The sequence below is a fragment of the Pocillopora verrucosa genome, chromosome 13 (assembly GCF_036669915.1).
Source record: "Pocillopora verrucosa isolate sample1 chromosome 13, ASM3666991v2, whole genome shotgun sequence".
In the NCBI taxonomy this organism is placed as follows: Eukaryota; Metazoa; Cnidaria; class Anthozoa; order Scleractinia; family Pocilloporidae; genus Pocillopora; species Pocillopora verrucosa.
The window spans coordinates 1,982,690-2,008,793 of NC_089324.1; the positions used below are offsets into that span (position 1 = coordinate 1,982,690).

Genomic DNA, 26,104 nt, shown 5'->3' on the forward strand with positions numbered 1-26,104 from the left:
GAATTAAAAAAAAAAAAAATGAAAAGAAGGCATATTATTCAAGATCTTAAAGACAGAAACTCCGCGAAGCAATACAATCCTTTTCACACTCAATCGAAAACTGTTTTATTGCGACGCGTTTCATGAGCAAAACCGTTTGACGGCTAATAAAGAAAAATGCAAGTAGTGAGGACATGATAAAATCGCCCACTAACATGCCCAACCTATAAAGTAACGTTTTGTAATGCAAAACTAACCTCTCTGTATAGTAATAACCTTCTTCCTGTATATTTCCAGAAGCATAGCAAGCTCCTCTACATGATAATATTTGAGGAACACTTTCGTTCGCCCGATGAGCCACTTTTGTATTTTACTTTTTCTCAAGATCTCTGTACAGGCTTCAGCGTCACATGGCGCTCTCTTGTGCAGGGGGTAGGCAATCACTTGGTATCTACAAGAATAAGGATATGTTTAAATTAAGATCGTATAGTCTAGGTACTCCTGGCTATCACAAGTAGTAAACACCAATTGAGTCCAACCACTTCCTATAATAAAACTTCTTTTTTCTTTGTTGAGACAATGAAGTTAACCTCTCACGTCAACTGCCAGTTGCAGAAAAGAGCATGTAATTTGTATATCAACATAAGATCGTAATAGACTGACATCAAAGTAATATCGGATGGATTTCGAAACTCAATTGAAAATCACCCTTCCATGCATCTTAACAGACAGACGTACCTTTTCACGAATTCTGCAAACGTGATTCTTTCCGAATATCCCTAAAACAGTTTTAAATATAAAAACGTGAGTCGCATAAAAGAAATAACATCAAAACTAAGATCAACAGAGGAACCAACCTGCTGACGAATTCTGGTGGTTTCTAATACACCAGTGTATCTGAGTTGGGTTTGGACCTTTTCCTGGTCAAATCTGCCCGCAATCATCTGTTCATTTGGTCTGATACACCTATCAATAATACAAAATGCACGTTTAACTTAAAAAAGCTTCTGCATGACGTGAGCATAAAGTGAATCTAAGCTCATTTTTTGGAGTCACGTTTACACATCTTTGACATCGATGGGCCGACTTAAAGCCAGCAAGTTTTTCAATGAAAATGTTTTTTTTTAAGAGTTACCGTTAGCAAATAAAATGGACTGGAAATAAATGGCAATTTTGTCCTTGTTAGCTAGCCCTGTCATGGAATTTGTTCGGAGTGAACCCTCTGACCCCCTGACGTGATCGATCTGTAACTTCTCCAAACAAAATCCATATATTACCTTACAAGCAAGTGATGAGAGTTGACAAACTTATCTGCTGAAGTGCAATATCGTGATAAAACACCACATTCTCTCCTTTAATTTGCAAAGAAAATTTACGGCTGCTATCAGGGGAAATTGAAAGATTAAATGGAGAGTCTACTGCAGCGGATTGTCCTCGAAAAGCGTCTTTATCGCATCCTCACCGCTTATGTAAACAACGCACAATTTTTCCTTGAAATGAACACTATTCAAAGAAAAATTGCTACCTGGAAAAATGGCTTTGACTATTCTTGCTTCTTGTGTTTTCAAATTATCTCTTCCATGCACTTTCCCAAATTGTTTATCATTAACTTACCGCACAAAGTGAGATTCTGCGGGTAAAAGTTTGGCTAGCAAATCACGAAGTGAATACTATAGACGAAAAGAAAACAAAGTAACTGAAAATTAGCTTTAAGTCACTCACGGATGATATGCGAAGAAATGATCCACGCATGCGCTATCAGAAAATGACTGTATATCATGTACTCACCCTGAAGTGAACAGAGACTGTTTGTTGCCATCGAGATGTGGTGTTAGATTCTAATAAAGGACTCTGCTTGGTTTCTGGCAAGCTCAGAAGACCGTTCAGTTTCTGCGGGAGCATAATGGGATTGCTTCGGTCAGTTCGATTTTTGTTGACACAACTAATGAAATATTTTCAATTTTCGATTGAGTCAACAGTAATTTGGATGACTTTGTTTTGCTTTACTTAGCTTTGTGAAAGGTCTGGAAAATTCGCGCTAACCTCTATTCCAATCGTGACCTGGTCACCGGTGTTTCCCGCGCTTTTGGTAGTTCGCCTATTTTTACTTGCGTTCTCGTTGGCTAATAATGATGTAATGGCTAATGTACACCTTTCTTATGATTGGTGGAGGTGATTACCTCGATTTTAAGTTTTTGAGACTCAATTGACAGCTAATCTATCAGTACTGCTTTTGTAAGTTCAATTTCTCTCGACACAACCGATGGATAAAAATTACGAAGTGTGTACAATTGACATGCTATGAAAAGGTTAGCGGCAGAATGGGAAATACAAGTTATCATGAGATTGCGCGCGTGGAGCCGTACGGCCATATGTCAACTGGTTGTTATTTGATTGCAGGATTCAAAAGAAGACCAGAAAGGACTGCATGAGAAGAAACTGCAATCAGACTAGCTAATTGACGCCAATGAACAGAAAGAGAGACTGACTGGTTTCCTGACTTGACCAAATAAACGGACGATCGACCGACTAACCAGTAATCGATTAAATATTCCAGAATCAACGATCAAAGAAAGTAAAATCTATCTATCCTCACACCTTGTCTTTCTCCACCTGGAACATGGGAGGCTGAGAACTGTTTTTCTTCACGCTTACACCTGATGAAAGAAGAACAAAAAAAATGACATGTAAAACCTCTTAAGGTACCTTCAAACAACATGATTGGGTTTTGGTTTGAACACATTGTGAGTGATAATGTGTTTAAGCAAAGAGCTGAATCAAAATTATGTAGCAAATGTCGACGAGAGAGTCGGGAACCAGGATAGAGGAAAGATAGGCCAATTATAGACAACGGGAATTAAAAACCCTCCGGAGAGGGGAACAATTCGTTTCCAAATTCAACATTTCACTTTGAATAGCAATGGAGCACGTCGGCCTTGAGGGAGACGGACCGATTGGATTCACTGGAAGCGCTTATGACTTCAAGACAGTTCAAGAGTGGGCAAACAGCGGGAAGAGGATATTTTGAGTGGGAAGGAAAGATTAAAATAAGCCAGAGAGGTAGACAACAAAAGATGGACACGGACACGAAGAGACAACTAAAAAGGAACAGTATAATTCCATGCATGCATTGATTAATGATGAGCGGCTGTACCGCGACGAAACAGCAGCGGACATCTTTTTTTTTTCGCCTTTCCACGCGCCTTTGATAGATAGTGGGCGACACGCAATCTTACCATGACTCTTCAATTTCATTTTGAGAATTCCCTTTAGCCAGCTTTCTTTGGGTTTGTAATCTAACATGGCGTCCGTGACCCCAGGGAAAGGTTTGTTCACCCTCCACCAGTGGGGGTCCAAGGTGTGTGCGCCATCGTCAGAATGAGAGAAGTCTGGGTACAAAAATACATGAGAAAGGGAGAACACACAGAGAGCAAGTTTGGAAGAAATCACATCGCCCAGAAATAACACCTCCAGAAAACTTAAGGAAGAATCAGCAACGAGGGAGTGGTTTGAGAATAGATTAATTCACTATGAATTGTGGATAGACGTGAAGTAGAAATCCATGGAAATTAAAGTAAAACACTGTATCACGAACTTCCGGTGAAAGAACACCACAAACTCGCTTGATCATAAACTGTTAAATGGGTACAAGACAGAGAGACAGAGATGAAATATAAAAGTATATTGCAATATGTACCATACAGACAGAGCTAATGGGAACTTTCATTTATTTAGAACATTTATGGCAAAGGTGAGAGAAATTAAGTTCAAAGAAAGAAACAAGAATGGAGAGTAGAGGAGTGGAAACTGTCGTAGATAATGATACAAGTCTTTGCAGTTTAAAAAAGGTTGAAACTTAGAATATCACGAGCAGTTGGTAGAGTTTACTTAAAGAGAGGAAAGGTTATGGTAAGTAAGTCTTATAAACCTTATGGGCTATGCATTTCTGTGGGAATTTATCCCAGTTCCCGTAACATTTAGCGACAAATAGTATTCCTAACCCTCCACTCAACCTGGGTGAGATGCAAGTCTATCGCAGGATACCCATAAAAGTTTTTTCAAATTTCTCGCACATCTCAGGGGAACCTTTTCATAAACCTGGGTGGAGAGAGACACTGTGAAGAGAAGGGTGTCCCTTCTCCCGAAAAAAGAAAAAAACAAAACACGACACAATATACCGATCTGGACTCGAACACAGTTCCCTCGATCCGGAATCCAGTGCGCCAGGTACCAAGCGCACGCGTTTACTTTTTCTCATAAACAGGTACTATCCAGACTAAAGTAACAAACCTGATCGGGCCAATGGATGCTGCATGAGCGTGCGCACGAGGCGGTTATCTGTTAAAAAAATGAGGAGAATCAATTTAAACTATTACGCACACCAAAGCAGTTTTCTACGCAACTGTTATTGGGCCTCGTCAAACAAACAGTTCAGGCGGGTCGCCAAGTCAAGATAGTCCTAAGTCTTTTTCTGACTCATTCCCTTTATTTCGTTTCTTTGTTTGCTCATTCATTAAGGCTGAGTCCTTACCGCTTGATCTCAACACTTGTATGATGTCGGGAGAGAGAGTGTCGCGGTTCTTTTCCAGAAAGTTGGTTGCATCGTATTTCACCTTAAAAATAATCACACACCTTGCGTAAATCTCCAAGTCTGATTCGAATGAATAAGGAATAACGTCTTTCATTGCAGCTTGGTTTTCATTAACACCGCAAGCACAAACGCAGAGATAGCACTTGTTATTTCACCTTGAAAACGGCGTAGACGCAAGCACAAGCACAAGAGCAAAAGGGTCATAATTTTTCCTTTGTCTTGTACTAGCGCTTGTGCTTGCGTCGAGGCAGTTTTCGCGGTGAAATAGGAGACGTTATGTTTCCGTTTGTGTATGCTTCGCTAGTGAAAGCCAGGCTCTAGAAATGTGTTATTATAAATGAGAAAGAATGCCACATACAGTCATTGAACACCTACCCGCCCAGCATAATGTGCAATGACAAACGAAGGAAAAACATCATTCTCTTTCGGTTGCTCGTAGTGTACACAATCAATGTTCTTGTTGAATTTTTCTGTGGAAAAGTAAACATGGATCTTACATTTGAGTGCTTCTCATTCGACTGCATCGAAAAGATCGAATGGCTGGGATAACGGGTATTTACTAGGAATAAGACGATCGATCGCAAGATTAAATAAAGTAGATAACTTCTATAGTAAGACTTGCTTAGCTTAGCTCACCCACGAGTGTGAAGTCTGTAGCTCTTGGAAAACGACTTTCCTCGTCTAACAGAGCGAGCAGACCGATGGGTTTCTAGAAGAAATAGAGTAAAAGCACATCATATAATGGGTGTTCTCTGCCTTTTTGTGCACACCATCATGATTGCTTTAGCTTTGTTTTACCTCGCTTTACCTCGCATTATGATTGGTCCACAAAGATCACGTCATCCTCTCAACCAATCAGATCCAGAAAATAAAACCATATGCGACTTGTTCACTCGCTCAGCTTTCCGCTGATCGGTGGTGGTCCTTTTTACGTAAGTTTTGGTTTAACGACACTCGACCGAAATGCAAGCCCTTCGTTGAGTCAGAGGTTACGTCAGAGATTGTCTACTGCCGAGAAGTAACCTTTACAGAGGATAATTAGCTGACGTTACAACATCCGGGAGGCTAATCAGTGTTCGTTAAGTTTCCTGATTGATCAACATCCACCAAAATCTTTTCGGAAATTCTTCATGCGACATAACGAAATCATTCACCGGATTTTAAGCCGGTAGAATAGTTATTACTAGAATATTGTTATTAGCCACTAATAAAAAATTACCTGCAGAAACATATCCAGAACAGGTCGGTTGTCAGTGAATGAGATCCGTTCAAGAGATATCCCTTCAGAGCGGTATTCCTCCTGAAACATTTCAATCACAACACCACAGAATTCAAGACGAGAACATAATTTAAATTCTCTATCTTTGGTGAGTTAACGGTATCAATGTTGTAATCAATGTTAGTATGGTAAGTAAAGTTAGTGCTGCAAATAATGCTAGCGTTGTAAGTAACACCTGGGGGGGGGGGGAGGAGAGGAAATGAAGGGGGTACTTCCGGGTGAAAGACTAATGAGGATTTGCCACTGGATGAGTTGCATTTTCACAACTGGATCCACTATGATGGGGTTACATTTTAAATAGAGTTACTGATATGCGGTCGCACATTTATGGGATTTTTTTGGGTAATAAAAATCTGGTAAGTAGCGATTAAAAAGTTGTTACCGTAATTGGCCGAAAAATAGACTTTAACGGGGTAGGAGTTTCTGAGACAAAAATTAAACCCCAAAAATTAAACAGCAAAAATTACCCCTGTATTATAACTGGTATATTCGCTGAAACCACACCAACGCATCAAAGCTTAACGTTGTAATAACGTCGACATAACCTCGAATATTACGAAGATATCCTGAACAATTTCTCGTAAGCCAAGCCAAAAACTGCGACAAACTTACCAACTCCCATGAGAAAATTTGCTGGTTGAAGTAGAACTGGATCTGCTCATTAGCAATGTTTATGCACAGCTGTTCAAACGAATTGCGTTTGAAATTTTCAAAACCAAAGATATCCAGTATTCCTATTCTGTAATCGTTTTCTCTGCAGAGTAAAACGAAGGTAAATATTCTCTGATAGCTCCAACAACACATGGAAAAAAATAAAAAAGAAGTAAAAAGAGAACGTACAAAAAGAGACAACAAGGAAGAAAGGTGCGTTTTAGATACTTACACTGGCCGTGCTCTCTCTGTCCTCAATAAAGCGTTTATTCGGTGAACAATCCAACTAAATAGCTTGCCGTACAGTGCCTGAAAAACCATGATAGTGAAAGCTCGTGAGATTTTGAAGGATTTTACGTTGTGTGGGGTAGGGTGTATCGGTGAAGAAGGAATTTCCTTGTTCACAAAAAGATCAAGTGCTGTAAAAAAGTCTGCGTATTTAAGATAAAGCAGCTTAATCTTGTACATTTATACTCCCTCTGACAAAAAAATCGCCAAATCTACATAAATCTAGTTTCGAATTTGCACCTTTTCCAGAAGTAACGCGTTTACAAGAAATTACCCTTTCAACTCATATAAGATTTTCGCGCGCTTTCCGTTGGTTTCATGTTCTCCAGCGCTTGCAACGATGACTGTTTTTCCCGCGCTTTCTGATGGATTCATGATTTCGCGCTCGTGACAGGTGCATCCACTCTGACCGATGGTAAATGTTTTCTCGTACTTTACATTCGTTACATATTTTTCTGCCTTTCGTCCACAAATCTCTCGCTCTTTTCGCAGCTTAAGTTTTTCTTCGGCTTGCACTACTTTATTCAGCGCAACTACAAAGCTTAGCGAAGAGTGACAATCAAACTAGCAATTAAATGAATATATCATAACCCCGCAGGATTTCTGGGAAACCAGAAGCTTCATAGTAAGGTTCATCGGTTAGGAGGGGAATTCTATTTTTCATAAGAAGAAGAAAAGTGTCAAGAAGCACAAGAAGAAAAGTTGACTACTCTGCTAACGAATCTCACCCTTTAAGGAACAAGCGGAAACAATTCCATCAATTGGTAAACTTACTTTAGCCATTCCGTCGCGATAATCAACTGCTTGATCGACAGAGTTGTTCCTAACTATGGTCTCTCCTGGAGATGAGAGACAAATAAGTTTACATGAATATAATTGATCAGCAAAGTGAAACAATAGCAAACATCTGGGAGGTAAATGCGCCTTAAATATAGAGGTTCTCAAGCTATACATAAAATAAAAAGGGTAAGTTTCGAGAGAAATTATAAAACTATGAGAAAATTTGGTTTTAACAACTGAGTTGATAATGTAAATTGGCAAATCGTAAAGATATTCTGAAGCTGACTTTTGCCCTTCGTCAGGGCCTAAAAGAAACTGAGGTACTCGGGTCGCGAGAGCCTGTAGAAAGGCAGGCTTAAATTGATGGGAACCAAACTTGGTCTACAATGTTTAGAAAAATTCCCAGAAAAGTGAGTTGCTGTACCTCTTGTTACATTGCTATTTGTTGTCAATGCATCTCTGAGTTCCACTGCATTAATCCCCAACAATGAAGAAACTGAAACAAGATAAATTGTTGCTTTCAATCAATTTCGAAAAGAGTTAGTATTACCACCGATATCGAGTTTCATCTTAAGTCTAACGGAATGGCACTTGATTGACAACGCTCCATGATGGGAGCAAAAGCGTTACCATAGTTACAAGTTATCAGAGGCTAGAAGTCAAAACCTCAACAAATCAAGACTCGATCATGTGGCTTTTCCCGTTTCTTGATGTCAATCACGTGTGTCTCTTTTTAAATCTAACGGGTTGTCAGCACGTTGTTTTAGAGTCGTTATCAAAGGCAAAGGACGGGTCCAGAAATTTTTGATGGGGGGGTGGAGGTTCAAACTTTGATACAATTTTTACTACAGAGCCTAAATAAGCGAGGAAATATTGCACAACGAGCAAGTATTAAATACTTCATGTTGTCCACCAACATGTGATCAGGTTGGAAGATTTTTTGATTCAGTTATCTTGTTGGAAAAAAACAAAACAAAACAAAACAAAACAAAAAAACACAGATCTGATGGTAAGGGGTGCAGACCCCCCCCCCCCCCCCCCCCATGGCTTTCCACTGGGTTTCGTTTCGACGGAACTCCAACGAAAAAAAAACCTCATTGGACTGGACCTTTCACACAAGGACGATAGTGCTCAGTGAAAGTAGAGGCTAGCCTCACCAGGACGTTCAGAATACACGATCGAATTTAAACATACAGGGATTTTTTTTTACTAGTATCTTAACGCAATTATTATTTTTATTCATACACACCTATGAGTAGAACTTGAGGATTGCTAACCATACTCTTGTCGCTCAGATGCGAAACTGACTCGTCTTCCGTGAAGTGAATGTCTCCGAGATGAATGATGGCAGCCAGTATTGAAAACAACTGTGACACTTCCTTTAAAAAAGGTTGACAGTTGGGCATAATTTTTACAGTTAGACATGAGTGTTATATGGAAGAACTGGACACCTGAAATGATTGTACTGCACAGAAGTACAGTCCTCTGAGTTTCAAAGTCTCAACACACATTAAAGAAAACTTATCGATCTGAAGGAAGGCCTTCATTTAAGTTCACTTTACTTCATGGGCAAGTTTTATTCACCTCATGACTGAAGCCAATGATGTCAAAGCATCTTTGAACCTCTTCAAACTTCCGTCTGTTTCCAAGAGTGCATACCAAGTCTTGAAGGTTTCGCCCTCCTGTTTGGAGGTAGCTGAAAGAGACGAAAGACAAAGTGCTTGTCAGTTTTTTTCAATTGCGTGTCAAAAGTCATCCGGAATTCCATTATTTTGTTTAGAGCCAATTTCGCTGTAGTGTCGTAAAACCAAACTCAAAGTAATCACAGCGACCACTTGGACGAAAGGAAAGTGTCAATAAGAACTCAAGTGAAAAACGCACAACCTGCCTCAAGCGCGGGAAAACGCTGGTGACCAAGTCGCGATTGGTTTTAGTTTTGAAACTGATGGGTAGAGAAAATGGCGTGAGTTTTCTGAACCAATCACGAGACGAGGTAAAGCAAAACAAAAGTAATTCGGAATTAGACCCTCTGTTGAAACCGTTTTGTGATTGGTCACGAAAACACGCGCCACCCTTTAAACCAATCAGATGTTGGTCACTCGCGTTTTCCCGCGCTTTGGGCAGTGTGCTTGTTTTACTTTGAGTTTTTACTACCTATTTTTACATGGCATCTTGATTTTACGACATTAAATAGATACACGTAAGGAAAGAAATACGTCTGTTCATGAGGAGGAGTGTTTCACAGATGGAGTCCGTAATTCATAGACTTCAACACAACACTTCTTTAAAATCAATTTGAAAACTTACTTGTGCTGCGAATAAAGCTTAAAGGAATATTTCTCCAGTTTCTTGTTATATGCCAGACCAGCGATCATGTAATAAAATATGTGAAAGTTCCTTTCTCCTCTAAAAAAAAGGGAATAAAATCGAGAAAAAGTCATCTATGACAAGTTCAGTTTAACGCTGATAATGTTATACCAGTGTCAAAAACCTGCGAAGGTGAGTTCTATTTAACAATGAATTGCATCTCAGTGAATGAAAAAATTACCAAAAAGACCAAAAATAACAAGAACTGAAATTTAATGTTCCTTGATTGCCACCCACCTTGATTGTGAAACAACTCTGGATTTTTCCAACAGGTACTCTGATAGCATTCCTTGAAATACAAGTTCAATAACTTTTGAGAGATAGACTAAAGACTATGCCTAACAACTGACTGACAAATTGACAAACTGAGATTCTAAGACTAATTGACTGACTAACTGACTGACTGAGATTATGACAGACTGACTGACTGACTAAATATTTAAGTCTTAGCTCATACTCTAAATAGTGACTGTTCTTTCTCCATAGTGGACTGACTGAATGATTGACTTAGAGAAAGGCAATCTAACAAAATGGCACATTGAAGCCATCCCTGCCAGTAATATAAACGATAAATTGATTGCCAAAAGTAACCACTTGGCAGAATTACATTAATTTTGCTTTGCTTCACTTTGTGACTGGTTAAGAACACTGGCCCCATCCCACAACCAATCACAACATGTTCCCTCTCAGTTTGTCGCACATAGGAAATTACTTGTTTTCCTTTGAGTTCTCATTGGTTCTTAAAGGTATTCTCTATGGTTGCAATTGGCTGTTGTGATTATTTTGGACAAGGTACATGTATAATGACACACAATCAAAGTGATAATTGTAATTTTCGATTGCCAATCTACCTCCTCTCAGGGCTCCATTAGGTGTGAAATGGAGTTCTAAGTATTTCCCAAATCTGCTGGAGTTTTCATTGATCACTGTCTGTGCATTTCCCAAAGCTTCCATGAGGGGATTGACCTGCAAAAATTTGCAACTTCTGGTTAGGCAAAAAACATACAGTTTCCTTCAATCCTTTCATTCCCATGAGAGACCATGCCAGAAATTCTCATAACAATATCAAGACAATATCAAGCAGACAAGTGATGAGAAAAACGAAAAAATATCAATTAGAGGATTTTTAGTTCATCCAATAGCATATTCTCTCCACAAACATAAGAACTGATAAGTAGAAAAACAAATGAGATTGTGGGATGGAAAGGGTTAAGTTGTGTACATGTAGGAACATTAGTAGTAGGGCGATTAACCTTTCAACTGCATTAAGGGATACACATGTAAATTCTCCTTAAAATGTCAATATATCATACAGCAAACAAGTGATGTGAATAAGGAAGCTGATCAATTGGAGGATATAGGATTTCTTCCAATGGTATAAAATAACATGTATTGCTCACCTGAAGGATCTTCTCTTCAAGTGTTCTGTTTCCAGCCTAACAAAAAAAATTGTTTGTCATACTAATCGTGAATAATAAATAAAAATCCAGAATCATTTCTTTTGAAACCAAGCACTTTCGTACAGTTTTGATGAGAATAAGAGTAAACAATGGCACTTGTTACTATCATACTGTAGCAACAGTGAGTACCAACCTTTCCAAGTTCAGCTAAATGTCGCACAAGGTAGTCGGCTGACACTGTTTTGCCTGCTCCACTCTCCCCGCTAATCAAGCAACACTGCCAGGTGATTAAGAATAAAATGGAAATTTGAATAATGATCAGGATGCCAGTACTTGTGTAGCATTGAAATGGGCCATTTCCGAATTACCTTTAGCCTCTTTTTCGAAATGAGGCCTAGTGCTCAACCATTCATTTGAAAAATGAGTTTAATTAGCATTTGAATTAAAACTTATAAACAAGTGAAAGGATGAGCACTAAAACTTGCTTTAAAATGAGGCCAAAGGTAATTTGGAAATGGCCTATTTTATTTGGTATCAAAATTTTAATATAATTCTATTAAGAGTGGAGATAACCTGAAATAGATTGAGACACCACAGGAAAGCTGAAGTAAGATGGCAGGTGCTCATCCAGGAGTAAAACTTAAACTTGGTTTTGATATGACCTAACCAAAAGTGTATAATAATGTACATGAAAAAATCATGCACATCTGATTGGCTGAAAAGAAGTGCATTTTTCATGTAACATGAGTGCAAAGTTGGAACACAAGAGCAAATTACAAATAGCACATGTATGCAGCCAAAATTTCAACTTGACTTTGTGTGATGCATTTGGCATGTAAATTATTAAGTACCAACATGCTTTCTTGTGCAATTTGGTGTAAAATTGCACTTGTAAATTTTTGAAAGACTACAAATTACACTCACCCCACGGGTTAGGGTTAGAGTTTGAAGCAAGTGCAATTTTGTCATCTTTGAAAAATTTACTTTAATACGCTGATAATAAGCTTAGTGTATTTCAAACCTGAGGGTTCTTATTGTGTATCATAGCCTGGTGTGTCATATCAGCTACCATGAAAATATGAGGCGGCAAAGCACTCTTCTGGGAGTTTTTATACTTTTTTGCAATCTGGAAAAAGAACAAAATCTATATCAGTTTCAGTTGGTAAATATTTTGTGCACCAAAGGAGGCAGTGAATGGTCAAATCCAATGCTTGTCCTTCAGTGGAGACCCCAGTTTCAAAATCCTTCAGCAAGACTTAACATTTTCAGTTAAATATCATTACTGTTGACAGTAGCTGAACAAACTAATTGCACAATAAATAAGACTTTGATACTCACATATACAATAGAAGCTGACAAGATTTCAAGATCAGAAAAAAAAAAAAGTTTACAAAACCCACATATTTTTCAAGGTACCATTTGAAGGCTCTTTGTAAATCATGTGTTGTGCTTTTTATGCAAGCATGGCCAAGTTGTTTTCCAAAATGGCCACATCCATTGACAACCATTTTCAAATGCTTGGATTATACTCTTTGGAGTCTCAAACCATGATAGTATATTTTTGAATGGTAGAGTTGAAAATAATATGGTTCCTTGAATATAGTTCTCCAAATATTAGAAGAGAAGACTGATACGAAATAATTAGCAGGAAGTTGAAAAACTGTAATGAAAAATTTCTGCACACTTACTTCTGGTTCGTACAGGTTGAGAGTCTGCAGCGGATTAACAGCTATAAGTATGTCACCAATGTACGTGTATATCTGATTATTTAGATATCTTTCCAGAAGATGGCTGAGAATAATGTCCTGTCCACAAAAGAAATGATACAATATCAAAAAATACAATCATGATACTCAAGTTTAAATTCTTGTCATCCCAAGTAGCACACAAGGCCTCAACATTGGGTTTTCTTCAAGCACAGGGCTCCAATCTGCAGTCACCATTTTCAATTGGTCATGACTGCAAGCTAAAAAAATTTTGACAACTAACATTGCTCTAAAATTGCAGAGGTGGCAACTTATGATTTCATGTGTTTTCTAACTAAAAACCACACAGATAAACTGGCACTCTATTAACCACTGCCATGTTTAAAAAGGTATTTTAACCTTATTTTTACATAAAATTTATTACAGATTAAATATCATTGTATAAACAACTATCAAGGTACACTGTACTACTGAAGAAATTTGTAAAGCAACCATTCATAATTTTCAAGTATCAAGATTTGATGTGTGAATCAATTGAACCTCCAGATTTACTCTTAAGTCTCTAAAGTCTTTGTGTGCCTGAGACATAATTCACAGTCATGTACATGTATGTATTCTGACACAAGAACACGGCATTGGCATAACCTGACTGACTACAAGTCCCACCAGTCTCCCACTTTCACACTTACTGTTGACAGCTTTGATCAAAAAAATTTATCAAAGAAAGGCAATGATGACTGTTGTTTAACCCTTTTACTTCCATGAGTGATCAAGACAGAATTTCTCCTTATGATACCAATACAGTATCAAGCAGACAAGTGATGAGAATAAATAAAATATCAACTAGGGGATTATCAGTTGATCCAATGGCAAGTTCTCCTAACTCACGTGATAAGAATTGCATTGCAGACAATAAGGAGAATTGGTAGTAAGATCTTGGGACACACAAGACCTACCTCAGTCAGACTTCCTAACTCTGCTAGGTTATCAACCTGCTGCATCTGTTTGCTGCGTTGAGGCTTTTGCTTTTGCGCAGCTGAGGGACTGGTAAAAACATAAAAAAGTCTGTTAACTTTATCGTTTATTTTCAGTTTATTACTTTTACCCCTAAGAGTGACTGGCTTCTAATTTCTCCTTACAGTATCACCCTTGCATCAAATGTAAAGGTCATGAGAATAAAGGAAATGACCTCCAATGTGGGATGCTCCTGATTGTCAAACAAATTCTCCTTGTCAGTACCAGAGGAAATGTAAAGAGAAAAGTGTAGAGAATATGAAAACCAACATTATGGTATCAAGATTTTAAAATATAAGAACAGAAAGACACATACATAGTTTACACTTACCATTAAAAAATAAAATTTAAACACATCTTTGGTAGTACACATTTTTTTGGGTCAACCTCTGACAAAAGGGGACTCATAAAATTCAAGCTATTTCAATCTATATACTTCATTTTGGCTAATAGAAAATGAATTCCAGGTTGGCATGATTTTCAAATAATTAGGTTGTCCTCTGTTCCGGGAATATCACTAGAATCCTTAGACAAAGAAAATACAAATTAAACAAATCCAAACTGGTTTGAAATCATTCTGACCTTAAATTCTTAAACAACAAAAATTCATTTCACTCCATTCTTGCACATATAACATCAAATCAAAAGCTGATTATTGAAAATCATTTTTGAGACAGATAAAATTTTGCATTCTTAGGATACATTTCATGAAACAAAATGGAGCCCTATCCTATTAATAATTAACAGTATGAGGTTCATTACTCCTTTGTATTAAATCTTTTAGTAATACCTTGGTAGCTCATCATGATCTCTCTCTTTCGTGGCTTCAACCATAATCCCATCTTGACCTTGGTACTGCCCATCCATCAAACTCATCAACTTTCTACGCAGCTGCAACATTTTTGCACCAAAGATTAAGCACAAAAATTTTATCCTTGTCCTCTGTATTTCCTCATAATCACTGTGTTTCAATATCCTTTTTTATATCATCAAACTTAAGAACTAAAATCATGTTTAAATTATGATTCAAATTATTAGTCTGGCTCATAATTAGTGATTGATCTGACTTGAGCTTTTGAAAATTTCCTAAGAATGGTGTTTTTTCACATATCTGATATGTGCATTCTTAATCATCCTCACAGTTATTCTGATTTGAAAATCTTGAAAAAATTTAGTTCAACCAGGTAGCTGCTATCTGTTTTAGGGTTAAAAAAAGAATTTTGTCATTAACTATTTATGAGAAAAACCTGCAATGTTATCAAACAAACCAAGTTTTACATCCTGCAAGTTTCATGCAGAGAAAAAATAAATTCAACAAAGAAAATATTGTGAAATTGTTGCTATTCAGGGTCTATTTGTCAATAATTACTGTACAGTTAGGAATGCTCTCAGATTTGCTAGGGATTAACAAACATGTCTCTGTTTCAAAATTTGTCTTGAAGTATAGGGCCAATATCAAATATATGTATGGTATAGTCACTGAATATACAAGCAACAGATTACTTGAATGAATTCTACAGAATACTCCGTTTTTCAGTTTGTTTTGACTGTTTTTCATTTGTTAAACCCCTTTTAATGAAACATGTTTAGCTGGTATGATTGAATAGGTATTAGTTGGTATAATTTTCTAACAATAAGTATTGTATATATTAACTTACAGCATCTCTCTTGTCCGCTACCCATCTGACAAATACATGACACAACATATCACTGGCATGAGCTCTAGCCTCGAAATCTTTCACCAGGCACCTAAAATAAGGAAATAAAGACTAACTGTAACCATGTTACTTATTTATAACACAACAACTGTCCTGCCATGAAAATTATTTACAATAACAGGGCAGTCAGGAAAAAAAATCTTGCCTTACCTTGCAAGAATTACAAATGAAAAATAAACTTAATCCTTTCACCCCTTTGAGTAACTTACACTTGACTTCTTCATACAGTATTGCCACTGAATTGAAACATTTAAATGTGAGTTTGTTATGGGTCTTTGCTATGGGTTCTTGGCCAAGATACTTTACTCAGCACACCCTAACACTGATATACCTATTCTCTATAATGCTCTTTGAGAGGGAGGGGGGAGGCTTTGTTTCGTACTCGCCTGCATTTCAACCAAAACAGCCACATAGCAAAACTGACGAGTTATTTCTGAATTACAGTTATACCAATTAAGATAAATACATGGCTTAGAAGGAAAAAATCTTACTTTGCAATAAAGTCTCTGTATTCATGCGACCACCTCTCTGGATTTTTCATAGATGGTGACTTGCTCCTAAAATAATTCAATCAATTGACTACTCTTCAGTAAGCATTTACTAAATTCAAACCATCAGTTCAGGTAATAGTGTAGGTAAAAGTAACCAAAGTATAATTTTAAATCATTCTGACCTTGATACATCTAGCTCTGAGTCTGATCCAAAAATTTAACACTACACGGATACCAACAACAAGTACACTTGTTTGTTTTAATCCCCATTTGAAGCAACCTTCCTGATATGCTGTCACATACCAATGCCACTTCGTAATTTAAATATATAAATCATTTATCATTTTCCAATGGAATTATTTTATCAATGTAGCTGTTTCTCACTTTGTAAGAAAAAAATATCTGTATCTACCTTACAATTAACACTTCACTCGAGGAATAGAATGAATGAATAGAAATAAACTCACCTAGGAATTTTAAAAAGTGCTCGCATAGGATGTTGATCAGAGAGTGGCGTGGTTCCATCTGCAAGTTCAATAGCTGTAATTCCAAGAGACCAGATGTCACAGCGGACATCATAACTGTAGTCAAGCTGCTGCTCACAGGCAATGACTTCGGGGGCCATCCAAAATGGAGTACCTACTGATGAGTTGCGCCTCATTAGGATGTTTGATAGCTCAGCTGAAACACCTGAAGGAAATAAAATTTTCATTGATTTTTGACACAGCTAGATCCATTGTTCTCTAAAGTTACAAAAGGAAACAATTGAGTGATAGAAGTCTCTGATTAAATGAGAGACTGGCTGACTCACTCACTCACTGATCAAATTGACTGACTGACTGACTGACTGAATGACTAACTGACTAAGTGACTGACTGACTAAGTGACTGACTGACTGACTGACTAACTGACTAACTGACTAAGTGACTGACTGACTGACTGACTGACTAACTGACTAACTGACTAACTGACTAAGTGACTGACTGACTGACTGACTGACTATCTGACTGACTGACTGACTAACTAATTGACTGACTGACTGACTATCTGACTGACTGACTGACTAACTAATTGACTGACTGACTAACTAATTGACTGACTGACTGACTAAATGACTGACTGGATGACTGACTGACTGACTAACTGACTGACTAAATGACTGACTGATTGACTAACTAACTAACTGACCAGCTGACTAACTGACTGACTGACTAACTAATTGAATGACTAACTGACTGGCTGGCTGAATAACTGACTGACTAGCTGACTAACTGACTGGCTAAATGACTGTTTCACTGACTGCAAAACCAATTGCCTGCCTGTCTGTCTGATTGATTGACTGACTTCCAAACCAGTTGACTGGCCAACAGATCAACTGACTGTCTAATTGACTGATTAATTGATTGATTGATTGATCAACACCACTAACCAAAGTCAATTAATCTGATTTCAGCTCTGTTTGTTAACATCACATTAGGGCCTTTGATGTCTCTGTGCATCACATTATGCCTATGAAGATGTTCGATTCCCTGGAAAAAGAAAATGTGAATCCATAAATGTAACACCTGATCAGTTTGCAAAGCTCATCAGAGAGGCAAGAAAACAAGGGTTTATTTTCACTTAAAACAAGTCACCCTAAAAGAAAACAATAATTGAAAGTTAAAGCACCTAGAAACAGGTTATGTCTTATTTACCATCAACCTCAACTCTCAAGATCTGATTGTAAATTCTTCCTTCTAACTGCTACACATATCCTTATAAATTAGTTACTAGAATTTGGAGATTTTTAAACCTAATAATTCTGAGTATTCTCATTTATGTTTTCTGGATAATGTATATAATGGATATTATAGGGCGAAGTTACCTATTAATCACTTCTGGGAGTTAACGGGCTAATTACCAACAACAGAAATATATTTCTCAAAAAAAACTTCTAATAACCTTTAGAGTTTCATAGAGGATGTAGGCTATCAGGTCTTCTTCAAGATATTTTCCCTTCTTCCTCAAGCTCTTCACAAGGTTTGTCACTGATCCACCGCGGCATAGCTACAGAGTATTAAATATTAAAGGTGTTATATGGTTATATAGATCAGCCACTGAGCCAAGTGGATTATTTTACCAAAGTCAGCCATCTAGACTGTGATTGTTTTGGTTGATATGCAGGTGAGTATGAAACAAAGCCTCCCCCCTCCCTCTCAAAGAGCAGTATAGAGAATATCTATAATGGTGTTAGGGTGTACTGAGTTAAGTATCTTGGCCATGAATCCATAACAAAGACCCATAACAAACTCACATTTGAATGTTTCAATTCAAAGTTTGGTAACTAAGACCAAACCAGCTACTAGGGTTGAACTAATTTCATTACTTAAAGTACCCAAAGTCTCAATCTCAGGGGATAAGATAAGTGCATGATTTTAAATATAAGGTAAAAATTGTTCTGAGACTCTTTTCTGTCTGTGATGCTGTGATGACATGAAAAAGAATAAAATATATATTTTTTATTATTTTTTAGGCGAATTATTCTTGGCCTTCCCTAGATTTCCCAGTTGAACATATAAAATAACATCATGTCTGATTGCAAAATTTTGATTTCTGTTCCTTTGTAAAATTCCAGACACTTTTAAGTTTCCAAATTTCTTTTGGAATATGAAAATAAGCTGTGTTCATGATGTCTTTGACAGTTTCTCGCAAAATGATAAATCACGATGTATTTGTTTTCCTTTGGTATGATAATTTATTCACAAACAGGAAAACCTCAAGACATTAACTTGTGTACGTTATAAAAACTCTCTCGACAAAATTTTACGAGATTTTCCACTAACGATAGTAGCTGTCAAAGGAATCAGAGCATTAAGCAAGATCTAAATTGTAATCCGACGGTCGTTTTCTCCTTAATTACGAGCTTGTTCGATACCCTGGCCGCTAATTGAACTATTCAGTCTGGCTACCGGTATGCGTTCTACATAATTATTCATTTATTTTACACTATTTTTGCTAACGAGTCGGATCCACATAAAAGCAAAATTACTGCATTCTTCAGGGAAAAAAATGGGTGAGAAACTGTTAAATTACCTCTAAAATATATCTAATTACTGTACACTAATTTTCAATGCAATATTAAGTACAAACCTCCATCACTAGCCATAATTGATCATGTCGTTTCGTATCGACGTTCATGAAAGCGCCATGAAATTCAGCGATGTTTGAATGAGTAGAATACTTTGACAAGATATCCAGCTCTGGAAGAACTTCTTCAATTTTCTCGTGAATAGAATCTATAACCTTCGCCGCTGCTATTTCGCCCGAAATTTTGTTCCTTGCTGTGAAAACCTCTCCATAAGTACCTTCCCCGATCCTATCAACCAATTCCCAATCCGTCGGCGGACCGAGTTCTTTAAGACTATCGGCGCTCTTTCCCATCATAGCTGCAAATTACAGAATGATAGTACGATAATTCGAACTCGACCGGCTTTGAATCGCAAATAATAATTAAAAAATAGCCATTTCTAATCTCACCATAAAGCTGTTCTTCACGCGCGAACGAAAACCCAACCATAGCTTGCAAATCTGTACTTAAAACCGCGGAAAATAAGCAAAGAGCGACCCAGGAAAGGTATTCTGTTCGTTAATTGAGTTTATCGCCCGGGAAGGGTCCATCTTCGAAATAAATTATCAACAGCCATCTTGCAAATCGTAAAAAATCGCACAGCTGTGAGAGATGAATGTAGTTTCATGCAACGATGAGTTCCCACGGTTCAATACTCTACCAATTACACTCAGCTGCGAATGAACAATAACGCTCTGCAGTTGCCCATGGCATCATTTAAATCACTTCACATCAAATGTCAGGGAAAAATGGACCCGAAAGTGCAGCCTACAGCTCATAAATTCTAAATTCAGACGAGCCGGCAATTACAGACAAACTGTGTTGATATTGAAAATAATGTAATTTCGCGGCGTCCCTAAAAAGTAGAGCCCAGTCTCTTTGAAATTTTGCGCCTTCATAAGGATTAGGGAACACGTTTTGCGTTCACCCGCACAAAAATCTTCAACTATTTCACTTGAATTATCGATAGAACAGTCTTCGAAAGCGATATTTAGGAAACGTAGTTGTTCTATTTTCATTCATATTCAATATCTAAGTTTTCCGGTCTTATTACGTAAAATTTGAAAGGATGGTTACGTACAAAGATGAAAAATTTAACGACATTTTAACTTAGAAAAACTTTGTAGTCTTTCCTATATTCGTAAATTAAATTCATCTGGAGAAGTAGCATTTCATTGTATTAAAAATACGTTAACGCCAGGGTTAGGACAGTTATTTGTATCTTACGGCCCACTGCCGAGAAATAACTTTTTTTTTCTAACGCCGTCATGTCGCGTCAGTATAAGTGATATCAATACAAGAGAACATATACTTATTCTCTTGGCAATATGTCATATTGGTCTTCCAAATTCTCTTCCCGAATCGTTTTCTCTTTTTTTTTTTTTCTGTACTTATGTTTTAGTGGCATAATATCATGATTTTGGCTAGGAAATAAGAACAACACCGATGGAAAACCAAAATAAACAAAACAAACTGATAAAACACGAATTTGCTGCAACAAAGTCAAAATTTATAATTATTCTTCCACAATATGCCGATATAAAGGACATAGAATCACTCTGAAGCAAGAACTTTTAAATGCTTCATTTTCAGCAAGGAAAAACCAAGCAATATTAGGTAATCCCTACGGCGCTAATTCGTACACTTACAGAAATTTCAAGTAAATCATTTGAAACCGTTCAAAGTTGGTCCAAATCGCACGATTTTAAGAGATTGAAGACAAAAGTAAACCACATGTGCAATAGTCTGTTTTCGACAGACTCAATTAGGCTGTTTCAAGCTTCTCGATTACTGTATATGCCACGTGTATGTCCATAAATAATCTTTGTGTTCATCGACCGAGTGTACATAAAAGTCATTACGTTTTCCCTTTGCCAAAAGTCATGAAAGGAAACCAGTCTAAAAAGCAAACATAAACGATGCCGTCCACGTTTACGTCATATGGTGTTCTTAGCTATTTCCTAGTGCCCATCATAAGATTTACATATATCATCAATGACAAAACCATTTTTCCTTGATGAATCTTACTTTAAAACCCGTGTCATCTCTTCTTCTCAGAGAACATCACAAGTATGCAATAATTGCAAATGTCAGGGCTTAAAATCTCTTTAAAGCTCCTCCATTTTGATTCTAGAAGTATTTCAGTCGCTTAAGACGTAAATATACACGCACGGAGACAGCGAAATGCTGGAAAAAGCCACCGGAAAAAATTTCTTTCGCACGCTTTACTCGGGTTTTTAAAAGGTTGTGTCATACGAACGAACTTGATGAAAATGGAACTGGATAATGTTGCCAGTAAAACGATATTGCATCGGCAATATATAAAAATTATTGGCAGAAACAGAACAATTTCAAAAACAAAAATCGTTCCAGCTATTCCGCAGTCGTGGAAGAAGAAAGAAAAATAGGAAAAAAGATAAAAAAAAAGACACCCGTGTGTTTTTTTCGTGTTTGCGTAATTATTTCTTACCTTGTATTAAATACATGGACATTATTTCCCAGCAAGGCTTCGGGGGGTCATTTAACAGTTCCACTGCTCAATAGAATTCTTTTCAAATATTTTGAGTAACTTTGGGATTAAAACAGTTTATCGACAAAATATTTCACCCAGGGAGTCTTTCTTGTATCTGCGCGTGATCACAGTTCAAAAGTAGAGAAGGCGTCCTCTTATCGCTTGATAAAAATATCATATGCATACTATAAAAATTTCATGCGCTACTATGTCCCGATCTTCACAATAAATGCCCGTCAAACTGAGTTAATGCATAGTGGTTCAAGTTTTCCTTGTCGAAAGTATCAATTCAGCCGTTAAGTTAAATAATTAATCAACAGTTGATGGCGTTTTCAACTCTTTGTTGGACGAGAAGCGATCATTTGCATATAAAAAACACCACTAAAAAATTTGAGATTGCCGCTCGATAACTTTTCAATAAAACAATGACTCTTTTAAAACTATATTTGAGGAGAGGAGGTTTAAACATAAGTCATTTCAAGGTAAACAAAAGAAACCCATTCGGTTTCAATCGACGAAGTCTCAGCAAAGACATAGAGCGAAACCTCTACGCACCTAACTTAACCCTTTATTCAACCGCAAATGACTGCTCTTTGGCAGGTATGTTCAATTCACTTACGTTTCTCAGTAGCCGGTCCAATGTAGCTGAACTTGTCGGCTCCCGAGGAAGCACCTTGTTGTTCTTCCATGCTTTTAGAATCATCTTCCCTGTGCTTACTTTTTCGCTTCGGCATGGCTACTTATTAAGCAGTGTCAGACATCTTGAATGAAAGTAGAATTTGTTGGAAAGTTACAATTTGGAATGACTAAAAACCGCAAGAGTAAAGGAACCTAGCTACAAATCTGTCGACCACTTTATAAGAGTATAACTTGAATTCACTTGGAAACTGCATCACTGTTGTGAGACAACTTCTTTGCGACTAACTAAAGTCCGATTCGACTCGATGATTGAAACATACCCTGTTTAAACTGTTTAGTTTACATCCCTACTGCGCTCGCCTTGAGAGTTGCTAATCACAATTAGCTAATCGTCCAACGAAAACCCGCATCTTTAAAAATATCATTCATAATTTAAGACGTTAAGACTTGAAGATGATTGATATCCATGTATATCGGTTGCCATAGAATTTCAGGTATTACACGAAGTTACAAAGACCAAATTAAAGGCTCATGCTAACACATATCTCTTTTCATATAGCTGTACATGTTTTTCAGTGTATATGATCGATAAATAAGTATTTGAAAACAAAGCCATTGACTCATCGCTTCGTAACAAGTCAACATCACTTAGAAGTTAGATTGAAAGCTCGCTAATTTTAGCAATGATCTATCATGTTTAAAAACATAACATACATTGATAAAATGGCCGAAGTTTCTTTAATTTACAGCCGACTAAGACAATTTTTGGAAAGCCAAAAATAAATTTTTAATGAAAATAGAACACAGAAAAGAAAAGGAGCTAGAAAATTCTCAGAATTTTGACAGTAAGATTGCGGTGCTATTACATAAGTTTTTCTCTCTCTAATCCTCTACTAACTATGCTCTAAATCAACATAAAGAAGAAATAAAGAATAATATTCACAACTGTAATATCAAAGTAAGTACCGTTCGAATGATTTTACAAGAATTGATCCCCGTCTGAGGTTGACATCTGTCTGAGGTAGAGGTTTAGTCCTTTAGACGAAAAATATTCAAATATATTAGCGATTAAGTTAAGACTCTTTTTCAACATTTACGACTGCTTTCGAGCAAGTAGGGTAGTAGAGTACGGCAATTTTTTTAGGAAAAGACTGACAGATGACAAAAAAAACACACAAATCTGTGAATTATGTTGCTCAAAAACTTCCTTTTCAGAATAATTCGCGGAAAGTTTTGAATAGCGCGCGGGAATTTTGACGCCATCTCCGCGTGCATTCTTTCCATACCGATGTATGTGACGTCACCCGCGAACTGACATCGAGCTCGAGAGATCTTGAGCAATAATTGTTGCCAAGTTGTGTGGCGTTTCAGGAGTAAATCTTGATACTTCAGCTGTTTAAGCCATGTCACAGCTTCATCAAGAAGCCTTACGAAGACAACATGTCGTTGATAAAAGAAATGTTAACGATTTGTCTTGGTTGGTGAGTACAAACAGTCAATTACGAGCTTCAGTACTTTTTGAGATGAACTACCAAAAGATAATCTCTAGTTCGGAGGTACAAAATACACGACATGTTTCAGGCCAGAGGTAACAGCGATTTTGCGCTTGTTGTTGGTTTTGTTACGTCTTTTTTGCAAATAAATGCAAAGCTGAACCATACTTCTTAGGATTACATTTCTCTCTCAAAATTACAAGCGTTTGTGTAGGACAATGCACGGATTACATGAAAAACTTCGATGATTGTTTCATGAGTGCGGTGCAAACTTTGTGCACGAGACTGAAGTCTGATGAATTCAACTAGTAGCGTAGGTTATTACGTCTCTAAATTCTACAAATTGCCTTTCGCTGCGACTGAAAAAAAACTTAATTACTTTCAAATTACAGGGAAATCTTGTATATTTGCATTCTGATAAGCATGATTAACTGTTACCGCTAGCGTTAAGTTGTAGCATAGTGTTGACAGCACAGACAATTTTAATTGCAAATACTCAGTCCAGGGAGTATCTCTCTACTCAAGGGTTTTCAGTAATTGAGTAAATAAACATTGCTTGCTATCTCTTCTCAACTTTTTCTTACTTTGAAAGTTATTCTACTACAAGCTTTACACAGATAAATTAAAGTGATAAATTTGGTTTTATCAGCTGATAATGTAAATTGGCTACCGTAAAGAGTTTCAAAGCTGAGCTTTCAAGTGTTAGTCCTTCGTCAGAGCAGCTGAGTAGAGATTCTTTACTTGATGATCATTTCCTTTATTCTCATGATCTCAATGTGTGATTCAGATGTGGTGTTGTAGTGAGAAATTAGATGCTGATCACTTTTAAGAGTCAAAGGGTTAATCACTAGTAGGGTATTGAATGTGTGTGTGAAGTAAAGAGAGAATGATAGAGTACAGAATAGCTCCTCTATATCTGAGTTTTTTTTGTACTTGTTCTATAACCAAGGCTATTAAAATTTAGCCAGATAGTTCTATGAAGTAGACAAAGAATGCTCTCATCTTCAATCTCTTATGAACATGCTGTATCCACTTGTTCCCTTTCAGTTGCCGAAGGACAGAAGCAGTCAAAACCTACACAGTCCTTTCAGTTCTGGCATGAGAAGTATTAACAGTCCAAACTCTTTGCACCATGGTTTAGCCATGGGCAGTAGTCCTGGCTCCAGGAGCAAGGAAGTTGTTATCACCGACCCTTACTTAGATGCAATAACCAAAGAAACAAAAGCAAGAACTCAGAATAGATTTTCGGTAAGTCTAGTCAACAAAGTTGTGAAGGCAGTGCTGGGCATCACTTTCATATGCAAAATTCAATTGTCAAGCTTTACGCAAAATTTAAGAAGTTTTTGTCAAGCAATTTAGTAAATATGTCTACCATTGTGATAGTTCTGTGGTTGTTTATAGTAATTATGGAAGGATCACATTTCTGCACATACTCAAGTTAAAAGTAACTGAGGTTGAGATACTGAGAAACAACTTCTGAAATTTATTTAAGGTGTATGTCCTGAGTTTGAGAGATAACACAAGAAAGACATATAGGAATTTTATGCTTTGATAGTCCATTTAGAAAATCTTGTTGCTATTTTATCTCAAGTCAACAGATTACATGATGCAGTGGTGAAGAAAACAGGGCAGACAGTGATACAAAGGATGTTATTAATGCTGTTGTTTTCTGGCATATAACTTCAGACTCCAGTCCAGTTGAAAGAGTTTGCACATTTTGTGTTGTTAAGTTGATTGTCAAAAACCTTAACCCTATGAGACTGCTTGTTACTTTTGTGTGATTTGAAAAGAGCATTCAGAAAAATTGCACTGCAAATATAACAGAATTTTGTGGAGAATCATAACACAAAGATTTAATTTTTGTAACATGTATGTCATGTTACATTAGCTTTAAATTTTGTAAATATCCTGAACTGATACTCTCAGTTAATGAAGTGTTTTATTATTTGAAAAAAAAAATTGAGAAAGAGTGAGTGTGTTATTATATACTTTATTTTGAATTTATTTTTGTTTCTCTGAGAAAAAAATAAAGGAATTTTTCCCTTCAGAATGTATTTCCTGATGTGCTTAACCATTCAAAATAGCTTATC

At 37.0% G+C, this 26,104-nt stretch overlaps 2 protein-coding genes across 5 annotated transcripts in view; one reads left to right on the forward strand and one right to left on the reverse strand.

Moving 5' to 3' along the window:
• LOC131773645 (myosin-IIIb) overlaps positions 1-22,852 on the reverse strand; it is a 31,778-nt gene extending 8,926 nt beyond the window's left edge. Inside the window, exons 1-34 of one of the 4 annotated variants that reach the window (XM_066160326.1) lie at positions 22,842-22,852; positions 22,502-22,643; positions 19,394-19,689; positions 18,206-18,310; positions 17,694-17,793; positions 16,732-16,954; positions 16,265-16,330; positions 15,714-15,804; positions 14,846-14,946; positions 13,998-14,085; positions 13,024-13,140; positions 12,357-12,461; positions 11,529-11,612; positions 11,336-11,371; positions 10,787-10,901; positions 10,173-10,224; positions 9,876-9,974; positions 9,153-9,264; positions 8,818-8,947; positions 7,993-8,064; positions 7,563-7,627; positions 6,733-6,809; positions 6,462-6,603; positions 5,790-5,870; positions 5,207-5,279; positions 4,946-5,040; positions 4,511-4,592; positions 4,270-4,317; positions 2,578-2,636; positions 1,768-1,869; positions 1,594-1,649; positions 837-945; positions 718-758; positions 237-430 (exon numbers count right to left, since the gene is read on the reverse strand). In XM_066160326.1, the coding sequence (XP_066016423.1) occupies positions 237-430; positions 718-758; positions 837-945; positions 1,594-1,649; positions 1,768-1,869; positions 2,578-2,636; positions 4,270-4,317; positions 4,511-4,592; positions 4,946-5,040; positions 5,207-5,279; positions 5,790-5,870; positions 6,462-6,603; positions 6,733-6,809; positions 7,563-7,627; positions 7,993-8,064; positions 8,818-8,947; positions 9,153-9,264; positions 9,876-9,974; positions 10,173-10,224; positions 10,787-10,901; positions 11,336-11,371; positions 11,529-11,612; positions 12,357-12,461; positions 13,024-13,140; positions 13,998-14,085; positions 14,846-14,946; positions 15,714-15,804; positions 16,265-16,330; positions 16,732-16,954; positions 17,694-17,793; positions 18,206-18,310; positions 19,394-19,689; positions 22,502-22,616 (3,331 nt within the window). In that variant the 5' untranslated portion in view covers positions 22,617-22,643; positions 22,842-22,852. The other 3 variants (XM_066160327.1, XM_059089582.2, XM_066160328.1) reach the window with 3 other exon arrangements.
• Positions 22,853-23,838: 986 nt separating this feature from the next.
• Positions 23,839-26,062, forward strand: LOC131773636 (uncharacterized). The gene is made up of 3 exons (XM_059089572.2): positions 23,839-24,002; positions 25,062-25,262; positions 25,606-26,062. Exons 1-3 carry the CDS (start codon positions 23,925-23,927, stop codon positions 25,630-25,632), a joined length of 306 nt encoding a protein of 101 aa, XP_058945555.2. The 5' UTR covers positions 23,839-23,924; the 3' UTR covers positions 25,633-26,062.
• The last annotated feature ends 42 nt before the right edge of the window (positions 26,063-26,104 follow it).